The sequence below is a fragment of the Vombatus ursinus genome, unplaced genomic scaffold, assembly GCF_900497805.2.
Source record: "Vombatus ursinus unplaced genomic scaffold, bare-nosed wombat genome assembly UNPS02014785.1, whole genome shotgun sequence".
NCBI classification, from domain to species: Eukaryota; Metazoa; Chordata; class Mammalia; order Diprotodontia; family Vombatidae; genus Vombatus; species Vombatus ursinus.
Window position 1 is genome coordinate 10,295,716 of NW_020954563.1, and position 15,201 is coordinate 10,310,916.

General features: G+C 37.2%; 1 protein-coding gene across 1 annotated transcript in view; it reads left to right on the forward strand.

Moving 5' to 3' along the window:
- Positions 1-15,201, forward strand: part of PIGU (phosphatidylinositol glycan anchor biosynthesis class U) — a 111,143-nt gene that overhangs the window by 19,621 nt on the left and 76,321 nt on the right. The window contains exons 2-3 of the mRNA XM_027867090.1: positions 10,034-10,098; positions 10,887-10,946. Coding sequence (XP_027722891.1) covers positions 10,034-10,098; positions 10,887-10,946 — 125 coding nt within the window. The remainder of the gene's footprint in view (positions 1-10,033; positions 10,099-10,886; positions 10,947-15,201) is intronic.

Below are 15,201 nucleotides of genomic sequence, written 5' to 3' on the forward strand. Positions count from 1 at the left end.
AGATCATTCATACCTATGCCCTTTGTCTGAGAAACTCCCTTTAATAGCCCTAGTGATGATATAGTTCTGAGAAGTTACATGTATTATCTTCTAAATAGTTTAACCTTGTTAAATCCTTTGCGATTTTTTTACTCATGTTTACTTTTATATGATTCTCTTGAGTCTTGTGTTTGAATGTCAGATTTTCTATTTAACTCTGGTCTTTTCATCAGGAATACTTGAAAGTCACGTTTTTTATTAAATGATCATTTTCTCCCTGGAGAGTTAACAGTTTTGCTGGGTATGTTATTCTAGGTTGTGATCCTAGTTCCTTTGTTTTCCAGAATACTGTATTCCAAACATCTCTTTCTCGAACTCCTCAGAATTCTTGTTGGGCTTGTGTCCAATCTACATTTTTCTTTGAGATTTTGCTTATAGATGTTATTGACCTGTTCTTGTGTTTTGAGATTCTCCATTATCATAGTAGATTTTTATGGTCAAGTTCTTTTTTTGGTTGCTCATTTTTCTAGCCTACTTCTCACTTTTGGACTTTATGTTATTGTTGGTTCTGCTCACCTTTGTGTGTGTGAGGGTAGGGCTGGGGGGAGGGGGCAGGGACTATCTAGCCTGAACTTCTTTTATGTCCTTTTGCTGTTTTCACAGCTTAATTTGAAGGCCTATAAATTTTCAGTCCTTCCAAAGTGATGTGATTTGGGAAGCTCACACCAAAATCTCTTCACTTCCTCCTGGTCTGTGTTCTTCAAATTCCTGATCTGGTTTGGATTTGTTGGATTGTGTGTGGTTGAGTTTCCTTAGACTGCTGCTGGACTCAGTCACAGCCTTCTGGGAGGTTCTGCAGGTTCAGAGTGACTGATCTGCTGACTTTTCCTTGGTTTTGGTTTCCTTTCCTCTTTATTTCATTGTAATAGGGCTAAAGGTTGGGAGTCCTCACTCTTCTTTTGGTCTCAGAGCCACACAGCTATATTTCTGGAAATTACTCCTTCCTCTTTACACATGTAGGGCCCCTGTTTCCTCATGACCATGACCACTTTTCTGCACCCCTCTGACTCTGAACTGGGTAATGGATGATAGAGCTGCTAAATGATACCCATTCCAGAGCTGCGAAACCCATCAATGCTCACAGAGCTAGTACAGGAGTCCCCTGGGATATCTTTCTTCCCAGATGTTCAGTCCCCTTACTCCCTGGGCTGTCTTCTACTGCTGCTGCTGTGATCACAGCCACAACCAGCTGTTGCTTCTGCCTGCTGCCCTACTACTACTGCTGCTGTGCTGTGCTCCTGGACAGTCCTGACCCCAGTGTCCAAAGATCTCTCGTCTATCTTCCTAAGCTACCCTGGGCTGGACAAATGACTCACTGTATTTTTTTCTTGGCTTTCTCCACCAGAATTTGGTTGGACACATTTTCTAGGTCATTGTGGAAAAAGGCGTGAAGAAGCTAAGAAAACTTTTCTACCTCTCACTTCACCATATTGACTCTTTGTGCCCCTTACTCCCTTTAATGCCCATCTTAAAAGTAATTCAGTATTCCATATGTGATCTGAATAGAGTTCAGTGAGTGGAATTGTCAAGTAAGTCCCTCATTCTTATGCTCATAAAGTATCTTCAGATAGTAGTTATTTTTGGTTGCTGGTCTGGCTTAGGCCAGTCGCCTGGTAGTTTTGGTTTGATTTTGGGAAAAATGAGGCACTTGTAGCTCATTCAACAGTTAACAAAAGGAGATTTAATTCACTATAGCGGGAGAAGTCTATTCAATCAGTAAGGATAGTCATTGAGATAATTCAGCTGAGAGAAACCCTCCTTTTCAATCCACTAGTCAAGCATCAAGGTCTTTCCAGATCTTCTAGACTGCTTTGTTCTCAGGCAATAAGAAAATGACATCAACAGTTTGAGCTCTTAGTCCCCTGAGCCAGTCTTGAGGAATGTCTCAATAGTTTTTGAATAAAAACTAGCCTAACTTGCATGGGGGAGGGGATTAAGATATTGTCCTTACCATACCATACTTCCCTTAATCTGTACTTATGAAATTTATTTTTTGAGCGCAAGTGTTGAACTTTATATTTATTCCTATTAAACTTCATTTTGTGATATAGGTTATATATGTTTAATCAGTAATACTCATTTTAAAAAAAATTTTGAGTTTCAAATTTTTTCTCTCCCACCATTTTCTCTTCTCCTTCCTAAGATGGTTAGCAATTTGCTACAGATTATACATGTACAGTCATGCAAAACATATTTCTATATTAGCCATATTGCAAAAGAAAATAGTGAAAAATAATAAAGTAAGAAAGTATGCTTCTATCTGTATTCACACTCCCATCAGTTCTTTCTTTGGAGGTGTATAGCATTTTTTTTTTTTTTTACCATAAGTCCTTAAGAATTGTCTTGAGTTATTGAAGTCGACAATAGCTAAGTCATTCACATTTGATCATCATACAGTATTGCTGTTACTTTGTTCAGTGTTCTGATTCTGCGTTTTTCATTTTACAACACTTTATATGAGTATTCCCAGGTTTTTCTGAAAGCATCCTACTCACCATTTCTTATAGCACAGTGGTATCCCATCACAATCATATACCACAATTTGTTCATCCATTCCCCAATTGATGGGTGTCCCTTTAATTTCTAGTTCTTTGCCACTACAAAAAGAGCTTCTATAAATATTTTCTTTTTTCTTTGATCTAAACAGATGATTTTCTTTTTTTATACATTTTAAAAATTAATTACTTTTTAGTTTTCAGCATTCACTTTTATAAGATTTTGAGTTCTAAATTTTTTCCCCTTCCCCAAGACAGCATGTAATCTGATATAGGCTACACATGTACAATCATATTAAACATATTTCCACATTAATCATGTTGCAAGAAAAGAATCAGAACAAAAGGGGAAAACCACAAGAAAGGAAAAAACAACAAAAAAGAGAAAAATAGTATGCTTCGATCTGCATTCAGATTCCATAGTTCTTTCTCTGGATATGGATAGCATTTCCATCTTTAGTCTTTTGGAATTGTCTTAGATCATTGCATTACTGAGAAGAGCGAAGTCTATCAGAGTTCATCATCACACAATGTTGCTGTTGCTGTGTACAATATTCTCCTGGTTCTGCTCACTTCACTTAGTTCACGTAAATCGTTCCAGGTTTTTCTGAAATCTGCGTACTCATTTCTTATGGAACAATAATATTCTATTACATTCATATACCACAATTTGTTCAGCCATTCCCCAATTGATGGGTATCCCCTTAATTTCTTATTCTTTGCCACTACAAAAAGAGCTGCTATAAATATTTTTGTGCATGTGGGTCCTTTTTCCTTTTTTATGTTTTCTTTGGGATACAGACCTAGTAGTGGTATTGTTGGATCAAAGGGTATGCACAGTTTTTTTTCCCCCCCAATTTATTTACTTTTAGTTTTCAACATTCACTTCCACAAAATTTTGAGTTCCAAATTTTCTCCTCATCCCTCCTCTCCCCCTACTCCATGACAGCCTGCATTCTGATTCCCCTTTCACCCAATCTGTTCTCCCTTCTATTTTCCACCCCCCCCTTCTCTTATTCCCTTCCTCTTCTATTTTCCTGTAGGGTAAGATAGATTTCTGTACCCCTTTGCCTGTGTATCTTATATCCTAGCTGCGTGCAGAAACAATTTCTAACATTCATTTCTAAAACTTTGAGCTCCCAATTCTTTCCCCTCCTCCCTCCTTACCCACCCTCATTGAGAAGGCAACCAGTTCAGTATAGGTTATACATGTGCAGTCATGCAAAACACTTCTATGATAGTCATGTTGTGAAAGACTAACTATATTTCCCTCCATCCTACCCCAGTGCCCATTTATTCTCTTCTCTCCTTTGTCCCTGTCCCTCCTCAAAAGTGTTTACTTCTGATTACCCGCTTCCCCAATCTGCCTTCCCTTCTATCACCCTTCTTCACTTATCCCCTTCCCCCCTACATTCCTGTAGGGTGGGATAGATTTCTATATCCAATTGGGTGTGCATGTTATTCCCACTTTAAGTCAAATCTGATGAAAGTACAGTTAACTCATTCCTTCTCACCTCCCCCCTCTTCCCTTCCACTGTAAAAGCTTTTTCTTGCTTCTTTTATGTGAGATAATTTACCCCATTTTACCTCTCCCTTTCTTCTTATCCCAGTACATTCCTCTCTCACCTCTTAATTTTCTGTTTTAGATATCATCCCTTCATATTCAGTTTATCCTGTGCCCTCTGTCTATATATATTCCCTCCAACTACCCTAATAATGAGAAAGGTCCCATGAGTTACAAATATCATCTTTCCATGTAGGAATGTAAACAGTTCAGCTTTTATAAGTCCCTTATGATTTCTCTTTCCTGTTTACCTTTCCATGCTTCCATGAGTCTTGTATTTGAAAGTCAATTTTTCTATTTAGCTCTGGCTTTTTTTTTTTTTGCTATCAGAAATACTTTTTATTACATAATATTTAATCATGCTCAATCACTTATTCAATAGAAACTTGTTATCAATTGGCTAAGTCACCTACCACCATATAATTTTTTCTGTTGTCACATTAAAATAATCCCTGTATCCTTTAATGATACAGTGTTCATAATCGGGGAGTAAATAAAGATACATACACACAAAGAACTTCTTTCTTAGAGCAGGTGAGAGAAACATAGGTTAAATTGGTATCTGCTGATAAGCCAGATATTGATTCTGACCCTAATTCTACTGCATTGTACACAGGTAACATATAATGTAAGTAGTCAGAAAACTACAGTAGATATTTTATCAGATATGGTTTTAGCTCTGGCTTCTTAAGAATGCCTTAAATTGGGGGCAGCTAGGTGGCGCAGTGGATAGAGCACTGGCCCTGGATTCAGGAGGACCTGAGTTCAAATCTGGCCTCAGACACATAACACTTAACTAGATGTGTGACCCTGGGCAAGTCACTTAACCCCCATTGCCCAAACAAAAATAAGAAAAAAAAAAGAATGCCTTAAATTCTTGTACATCATTGAATGTCAATTTCTTCCCCTCATTGATTACACTCAGTTTTGCTGGGTAGGTGATTCTTGTTTTTAATTCTAGCTCCTTTGACCGCCAGGATATCGTATTCCAAGCCTTCTGGTCCCTTAATGTAGAAGCTGCTAAATCTTATTTGATTGTGTTTCCACAGTACTTGAATTGTTTTTTTCTGGCTGCTTTTGCAATGTTTTCTACTTAACCTGGGAGCTCTGGAATTTGGCTATAATATTCCTAGTTTCCCTTTTGGGATCTCTTTCAGGAGGTGATTTGTGGATTCTTTCAATATCTATTTTGCCCTCTGGTTTTAAAATATCAGGGCAGTTTTCCTTGATAATTTCTTGAAAGATGATGTCTAGGTTCTTTTTTTGATCATGGCTTTCAGGTAGTCCAATAATTTTTAAATGATCTCTCCTGGATCTATTTTCTAAGTCAATTGTTTTTCCAATGAGATATTTCACATTGTCTTCTGTTGTTTCATTCCTTTGGTTTTGTTTTGTTGTTTCTTGATTTCTCATAGAGTAATTAGCTTCCATTTGCTCCATTTTAATTTTTGAAGAATTGTTTTCCTAATATAGTTAGCATGTCTACACAAGTATAACCTATATTATAGAGTTGCTTGTCTTCTCAATGAGGGTAGGTGGGAAGGGAGAAAATTTGGAACCCAGAAGTTTTAAAAACAAATATTGAAAAATTGTTTTCACATGCAACTGGGAAATAAGATATACAGGCAATACAGTATAGAAATCTGTCCTACCCTACAGGAAAATAGAAGGGGAAGGGAATAAGAGAAGGGTGAGGGGAGATAGAAGGGAGGGCAGATTAGGGGAAAGGGTATTCAGAATGCACACTGTCTTGGAGTTGGGGGAGGGACGAGATGGGTAGAAAATTTTGAACTCAAAATCTTGTGGAAGTGAATGTTGAAAACGAAAAATAAATAATGAATCTTAACAACAACAAAAAAAGAATTATTTTCCTCAGTGAGCTTTTGGATCTCCTTTTCCATTTGCCCAATTCTGTTTTTTAAGGCATTCTTCTCCTCATTGCTTTTTTGGACCTTTTTTGCCATTTTGTCTAGTCTATTTTTTAAGGTATTATTTTCTTCAGCATTTTTTTGGGTCTCCTTTAGCAAGCTGTTGACTTGTTTTTCATGATTTTCTTGCATCACTCTCATTTTTCTTCCCAGTTTTTCCTCTACTTCTCTTACTTGATTTTCAGAATTCTTTTTGAGCTCTTCCATGGTCTGAGACCAATTCATATTTTTCTTGGAGGTTTTCAATGTAGGAGCTTTGACTTTGTTATCTTCTTCTGATTGTATGTTTTGATCTTCCTTGTCACCAAAATAAGATTCTATAGTATGAGTTTTTTTCCTCTGTTTGCTTATCTTCCCTGCCAGTTCCTTGACTTTTTAACTCTTTGTTAAGGTAGGCTCTGCTTCCAGTGTGGAGGGTGTACTGTCCCAAGCTTCACAGGTTTTGTACAACTGTTTTCAGAGATACTTCTAGGGAACTGTAAGTTCTCAGTTCTTCCAAGGTGGTGTGATCTAAGGAGAGGTGTTTACTTCCCTCCTGGCATGTGCTCTGGTCTGTGAGTGACCACAAGCACTCTTTTCTGCCCTGGAAATGAGAGGAGTGTTCCTTCTCCACTGCTGCCACAAACTCTGCTATGCCAGTACTCCTCCTTGCCCCAGGACTGCCACCCAGGACTGGACCCAGATTCAAGCATGGGCAAAGCAAGAGAATCCTGCCTCAGAGCCAGCAAAGAGATCCTTGTAATCTCCCTCTAATCAGCCACTTGATCCTCCCACCGTCTGTGGACCAAAAGCTCCAGAAGCAACCGCAGATGTGGCTACTGCCTGGGGCTGCGTTAGAGCCAGGGCTGGACCATGTTCCTCTCTCACCCAGGGCTGACAGACTGACCTTCTAAGTTATCTTTGGTATTTGTGGGTTGAGAAGTCTGGAAACCACCACAGCTCCCCTGGATTCAGTTCCCTAAGGCCTGCTCCAGGTTTGCTGAGGACGAGTCTTTGCCTGTGTGGCCCACACTAAACTGTGTTCCTCTCCTAGCCTGGTGCAACAGACTTTTCCTTTTGACCATCCAGGTTGTATTGGGCTGGAAATTTGTTTTACTCTGTCTTTTTGTGGGTTCTGCTGCTATAGAATTTGTTTAGAGTCATTTTCTACAAGTATTTGGAGAGGTTTGGGGGAGAGCTCAAGAGAGTACCTGCTTTTACTCTGCCATCTTGGCTCCTCCCCCATGTGCAGTTTTATAGCCCCTTGGGACAGTTCCAAATTGCTCTCCAGAATGGTTGGATTGGTTCACAACTCTACCAGCAATGCATTACTGTTTCAGTTTTTCTACATCTTCTCCAACATTTATCATTTTCCTGTTTTGTCATGTTAGCCAATCAGATGGGTGTGAAGTGGTACCTCAGAGTTGTTTTAATTTGCATTTCTCTAATCAATAGTGATTTAGAGCATTTTTTTATATGACTATAGATAGCTTTAATTTCTTCATCTGAAAACTGCCTGTTCATATGCTTTGACCATTTATCAGTTGGAGAATAACAGATGATTTTCCAAAGAAAAAATGGAAAGTATTGATAGCTATCTGAAAAAAATGTTCCATGTATAAATGTAAATTAAATTAATGTTTATTTTATCTTAATTTTATTATTATTATTATTATTATTATTTTTGGTTAGCCAGTGGAGTTAAGTGACTTGCCAGGGTCACACAGCTAATGAGTGTTATGTGTCTGAGGCTGGAATTGAACTCAGGTCTTCCTGAATCCAGGGCCAGTGCTGTATCAACTGCGCCACCTAGCTGCTCCCTAAATTAGTGTTTAATCACACACACAACAAGAAAATTGTTGAAGATAATAAAAGAAAAGAACAGGCAGTGTTGGAGAAACTGTAGGAAGACAGACCTACTAGTACTATTCTGTGAATTGGAACTGTGCTTGCAAAGTGATTAAATTATTCATACTTTTTGACTTAGTCTAGGAGTAAAAAGGTAGATATGGTAGTAACAACGTCTGTTTTATGTAGTTTGGGCAGTTGAAGGGATTAGGGAGGGTGTTCTAAGGATCATCATTGGTTTGGCTTCTTTGTTGTGTGAAGCATAAAAGGCCCATGCTGTGGAGAGTTGATGTTAGAGGTTTTAGCTGAATTCCCATTGCTCAGTGGGAACTTTTTGTTATTAGTAAAGTATTTGTATTGCATTTTGTAGTCTACTAGAGTTTCCCTGCATTCTAACCCTGGGCTTGGCCTGGCCTGAGTTAGGCTTGTCCCAGAAAAGTGGGTGTCAAATAGGACAAAGAAGTTGTTTGAGAAGTAGAGGAAAACCAGAAGTATAATATAGTACAATGGCTCTCAGACTTTTTTTTTTTGGTCACAGCACATTCTTACTTTTTTTTCTGAGGGATTGTGGCATCTTATGGTATAGGAGTCAGTAGAATTGCACATGCACATATGATTGTTTGCATGTGGAAGTTTCATATAATTTCTAGGAGACTTGAGTGTTCAGTTGTAAATGTAAATTCCGTAGTTTCTGATTTAGTAAATGAGAGCTCATGGCATCCTGTAGCATACCTTTTGAGAACCACTTCTATAATGACAGGGGTTATTGCCTTCCTTTCAACATGCACAGGTCCTTTCTATTCTGAGGGAGGAAAATATCTCTTTAGTTGGGAGGCTCTAAATCTTACTTTGTCAGGGGGTAGCTGAGAGATGAGAAATTGTTTCTTGGTGGGCTGAATGTGCTTCTTTTGTATAACACTCACCATCTGGGAAACAAAACACAGAAATGACATCTGGTGCTCGCTCCATTGTGCTAACACTGTACTCCTATACAATAGTTGTTCCTAGGCAACCATTGACATTCTGCTGCTGCCCAGGGTCCTGATTAGAATTGTTGGTTTTATAAAAGCAGCTGAAAGTGGCTGAAAGTGTTGGGCTGGGTTGGTGGAATATGCCTTCATTTTTCCAGGTGGTTTTTACTTTGCACTATATGGTTTCTGAGGTTCCTTTCTGCTCTAGATTTATGGTCTTACGATTAACAGATTCAAAATAACTAATCTTCAGAAGCTCTTTAGTGTCATGTTGAAAGAGTACGTATAGACTTGGAATCAGAAGTACTGAGTTGGTTCTGCTACGTACTAGCTATGTGACTTTGCACACAGTAGACATTTAATAATGTTGAATTGAATTGACCTTGGGCAAATCCCTTTACTTTCATACTCATTTTCCTTATCTTTAAAATTGGGATAGTAATTATAGCTTGCATTTGTATAGTTCTTTTAAGGTTTTTGCAAAACATTTTACATAGATTGTTTCAGTTGATCTATGAGGTAGGTGCTACTATTTTCTCTATTTAACAAATAAGGACATTGAGGATAAGAGTGAAGTGACTTGGCTAGAGGGTCACACAAGTAAGTGTCAGAAACAGGAATCAGCCAAATCTTCCTGACTCCAAGCTCAGTGTTCCAGCTACTACTGCTTCTCCCTTTAGACATTATCTCATTTCAGCCTTATGACAATCTGGTGAGGTAGGTACTTTTTAAGGATGGGGAAACTGGGACTGAGAGAGGTTAACTGTTTTGGTCATTGTCATACAAGTAGAGTTAGAATTTGAACTCATGTGATTCATTGCCTATCCACCATGCCACATTTTGCTGTAGCTAGCTCACAGGGATTTGAGAATCAAATTAGTTAATGGATATGAAATATTTTATAAACCAAAGTGCTGTATACATGTTATTATTAGCCCAGAATTGTGGGAAAAACAATGATTCTTGAAGTTTGTTCCCAACAAATTCATTTCCCTATCCCCCTACTCTCAGGCTCTTCATGTCTGGGCATTTGGACATTTTACAACATGGTAGGTGATTGTATAAAAGAGTCAACCATTAATTTCAGGTGAGTGCCTGAAAAATCAAAATTTAAACTGCCTCAGAGTTTCTTAGGACTTAACTTCTTTGATTTTTATTGGTGCGTCCAAATGACTCAGATATGTGTATTGGTTTTTTTTGTCTTTACAGTGGTCGAAGGACTCTCTCTGTTGGATTTGGGAGTGTCTCCCTATTCTGGAGCAGTTTTTCATGAAGTAGGTATTAAATGTTCCCTTTCTTTTCCATGTGTTAAAAAATATTTTATTGCTATTCAAATAAAGTCTAACCAATATAAAACACTGGCTATTTAATAGGTAATGTAAAATATCCTTTGAAAAATCATTTAAGAAATAATTCTGTGTTTGAAGTCCTCATCATGTAACACTGGTGTCACAATTGTGATGGAAATGATTGCTGTATAAACTGAAGAAACAGACCTTGGCCATGGAAAATATGACCAGAGAGGTTATTTGGGAATATAGAAAGACTTCTGCAAAGTTCCTTTATTGACAGTATTATTACCTTATCTTTCCAGATCTCTATTTCTAGACCCACAGTACAGATATTCATCTCCATAAATTAAGAAAGAAATGGTTTTGTACTCTTAGGTCTCACTAATGAGTAGGACATGGGGTAGGAGAAAGAGAATTGGACTTAGGACACTTGAGTGAGAGACTTAACTCTACCACTCACTGGACAAAGTTACTTAACTTTCTGATCTTCTGTGTAAAATAAGGATAATCTTGCCCTAGCCACATCAAGCTTGTGAGGACATAATAGATATAAAACACTTTGTTAGTCTAAAATATAGTACAGATATAAGCTACTAAGATTTTGTTGTTAATATTTAGATGGTTCTGTGATCTTATATGTATGGGTACTTTTTCCCTTGATGTAGATTACAATTCTAATAACTTCTAGTTTTTGTGTTATTCTGGAATATTTTGTTATTTCTTTTGCCGATATGAGATTTAGCTTAAACTTTTTTGTTTTTATCTTGTAGACACCGCTAGTAATATATCTTTTCCATTTCCTGATTGACTATGCGGAGTTGGTATTTATGGTAAGTAATGTACTTTTTAAAAAATTAAATTAATTTTTTTTGTTACATTTAAGTTCCCAACTATCTTCCTCCCTCCCTGCCTCACACTAGAGAAGGCCACCATTTGACACAAATTTATAAATAGATGTAAAACCATACTAGGCATACTTCTGTTTATAAGTTCTTCCTCTGGAGATGGATAGCATCTTTCTTCATAGGTCCTTTGTAATTGATTGAGTATTTATAATACTCAGAATAACTTGGTCTTTCACAGCTGTTCTTTGAACAATATTGCTGTTACTGTATATGACATTCTCTTGGTTCTGCTCAGTTCACTTTTCATTATTTCATGCAAGCCTTTCCATTTTTTTTCTAAAACCAGCCAGCTCATCATTTCTTATAGCACAGTAGTATTCCATCACAATCACATACCATAACTTGTTTAACCATTCCCCAATTGATGGGCATCCTCTCAATTTCCTGTTCTTTGCCATGACAAAGAGAGCTACTATAAATATTTTAGAACATACTGGTTCTTTTCTTTTTCACCTGAGCACCTTGAGAAACAGACGTAATAGTAGTATTGCTGGGTCAAAGGGTATACACAGTTTTATAACTCTTTGGTCATAATTCCAGATTACTCTCCAAAATGGTTGGATTAGTTCACAATTCCATCAGTAGTGTATTAATGTCCTAATTTTTCCACATCCCCTCCGACATTTGTCATGTTCACCTTCTATCATTTTAACCAGCTTCATAGGTGTGAGATGATATCTCAAAGTTGTTCTGATTTGCATTTCTCTAATCAATAATAATTTATAGGATTTTTTCATATGACCATATATGGTTTTGATTTCTTCATCAAAAAAAACCCCTGTTCATATACTTTGACCATCATTTGGGGCATGACTGATTTCTTATAAATTTGACAGAGTTCTCTATATATTTGAGATATGAAACCTTTACCTGAGACACTGTCTATAAATTTTTTTCCCAATTTTCTACTTTCTTTCTAATCTTAGTTACAAGTTTTTGATTTAATGTAATCAAAATTATCCATTTTTTATTTCACAGTGCTCTCTATCTCTTGTTTATAAGCTATCTACTTTTTTAAAAAACCATTGTTATAATGTTTGTAAGAGTCTATCAGAACTTATCTTGATTGTAATAGTTTATATGTAGCCTCAAATTCTGATACATGTTAATTCTTAGAACTGTTGTAGTGTCATGGAAGCAAGGAATATTTTCCAAAATCTCTGGCTAAATAGATAGGAAGGAGTATAGTGGGGTAAAAGGGGCACTTGGTATTCAGAGTCCCTCCTTTCTTATTCTTCAGAGTGGAGCATAGATGAATTAAGACAGTGTGTACCATTGTGGGATTTTTAGTCTTTTAGGAAGGGGATAAGACATGTACACAGATAGATATAATGCAAATTAGAATATGACAAGTTTATAAAAGGAATAGAAGATGCTATGTGATATTAGATGAGAGAGCATTTGTAGGTGGGTGAATAAGGAAAAGTTCTTTATAGAAAAGGTGTCATTTTCTCATGTTTGTCACTTAATCTTCAAAAAACTAACATATTAAACAAGTTAAATATGTGCTTAATATGTATGACATGCTGTGCTTTACAGTTACGAAGTTCATTATATATATATTGACCTCCTTTGATCCTTAGAAATGATAGGCCAAATGTTGATATGACTATTTATAAATGAGGAAACTATAGATCTTCTAGAAATTAAACAGTATGATCTAGTTAAGAACCTGTGGCAAAGCCAGGACCTAAACCTAGACCTTCTGATTCAAGACCTTCATGTTGACCTCTTTTTACTTACCTGTGTGACTTTGGCCTAGTCACTTAACCTCTCTGGGCTATAGTTTCTTCATCTATAAAATGAAAGGTTGAACTAAGTGATTAGGGGTTCTTAACTTGGGGTGTGAACAAAAAAAATTGATATCTGTATTTCAATACAGTTGATTTCCTTTATAAAACTATGTATTTAATTTTTTACATTTAAAAACATTCTTGGGGGGGGTGGAGCCAAGATGGTGGAGAAAAGACAGAAGACAGCCTGAGCTCTCCCAAATTCCCCTCCAAACAACTTTAAATAATGCTTAAAACAAATTCTGGAGCAGCAGAACCCATAGAAGTGGGTTCTAGACTGAGGCAACTCAGAAGGTTGGCAGGAAAGGTCTGTTGCATGGCATGAGAGTAGAGTGCAGTCCAGCACAGGCTGTGCTCCAGCAAACCAGCAGCAGGCCTTGGGGGTGACTGAATCAACTTGGCAGCTGAGGCTTCTGTAGCTCTTAGCCCACAGATGATAAGGGGTTGGACAGGTGGTCAGAAGGTGATTACAGGGGTCCATTTGCTGGCAGTGCAGGACTCTGTTGCATTACCCATACTTGGATCTGAGTCACAGTCCTGGGTTGCAAGGAGAAGCACCAGCATGCCAGAGCTTGTGGCTTCAGGGGAGTGGGGATCCTGGTCACAGTTCCAGGGTGGAAAAGAATGTTTATGGACACTCACAGATCATAGCACAGGCCAGGAGAGAAGTAAACATACCTCTCCTTAGATCATACCACTTTGGAAGAACTGAAAGCTTACAGACCCCCAGAACTAGCTCTGAAAACAGCTGAACAAAAAATCCATGGAAGAACTGAAAACTTACAGATTCCCCCACTCCTCTGAAACTAGCTCTGAAAACAGCTACACAAAAATCCTGAATCTTGGGACAGTGCCACCTTCGCCTTGGAAGCAGAGCCCAACTTTAACATATAAAATTAAAAGTCAAGAAATAGGCTGATGAACATGCAGTGAAAAAAGAATCTGACCATAGAAATTTACTGTGGTGACAGGGAAGATCAAAACACAAATTCAGAAGACAAAGTCAAAACTGCTACTTCCAAAGCCTCTGAGAAAAATATGAATTGGTCTCAAGCCATGAAAGAACTCAAAAAGGATTTTACAAGTGAAGTAATAGAGGTAGAGGGAAAATTGGGAGGAGAAATGAGGGTAATGCAAGAAAATCATGAAAAAAGATTCAACAGCTTGGTAAAGGAGGCACACACACACAAAAAAAGATACTGAAGAAAATAATACCTTTAAAAACATAATTGGCCGACTGGAAAAAGATTTGCAAAAATTCACTGAAGAACTTCTTAAAATGTAGAATTAGCTAAATCGAAAAGGAGGTACAAAAGCTCACTAAAGAAAGTAATTTCTTATTGATTGGGAAAATGAGATATCTGAAGGGTTCTCATAAGTTTGTTGATGCAATGATCTCCACAGTTTACTGAAGATAAGATGTGCCTACCAAGGAAGCATTCTTCTGTTAGTAAAATAGTTTGCTGAGATATAAACTGAATGCAGTGCAAAATTGAATACATGGCATTAGGTGATGTCAGTTCTCTAAGTAATAATCTTTTTAAAATTTCGACTTGATAATGTCTATAAAATCCTGTGGAACTTGTCAATTTTTCCAGCACCTGCCAACAAGAATAGGGTAGCCTGGCATATGTTTTCGTATTTGCTACTAAAATTCACAAGCTTATAAACATTTTTGTATTTGAACTCTTAGAGGCCCTGTAATAACAACTTTTTTTTTGAGTTCTGATGTATGTTCATTCTCTTGGGCCTATAAGAAAATTGTATACATCTGTGTTTTATATAAAATGGTCCACTTTTAAATAGTGTACATATTGGACCATGCTGAAATTGTAACTGAATGACCAGTTGTATGTTGTAATTGGTTGTTTAATGTAAGCTCATTTTCAGTGTATTCTTGGTGGTTGTTCTTATCTGTCTGAAAAAAGTGTGTATCAAAGATTATTTATTTGTAATTGGACAAGTTTCAAAAATAAAAAAAGGTAAAATATGTTTCTCAAGTTAAAAAAAAGTAAGTAATGCCTTAAAAATTAGAATTGGGCAAGTGGAAACTAATGACTCCATGAGACATCACAGTACAATAAAACAAAATCAAAAGAATGAAAAAAAAATATAGAAGGAAATGTAAAATACCTCGTTGGAAAAACAACTGACCTAGAAAACAGATGGAGGAGAGATAATTTAAGAATTATTGGATTAGGGGCAGCTAGGTGGCGCAGTGGATAGAGCACTGGCCCTGAAGTCAGGAGGACCTGAGTTCAAATCCGGCCTCAGACCAAACACTTGACACCTACTAGCTGTGTGACCCTGGGCAAGTCACTTAACCCCAGTTGCCTTAAAAAAATAAAAAGAATTATTGGATTACCTGAAAGCCATGATAAAAAAAG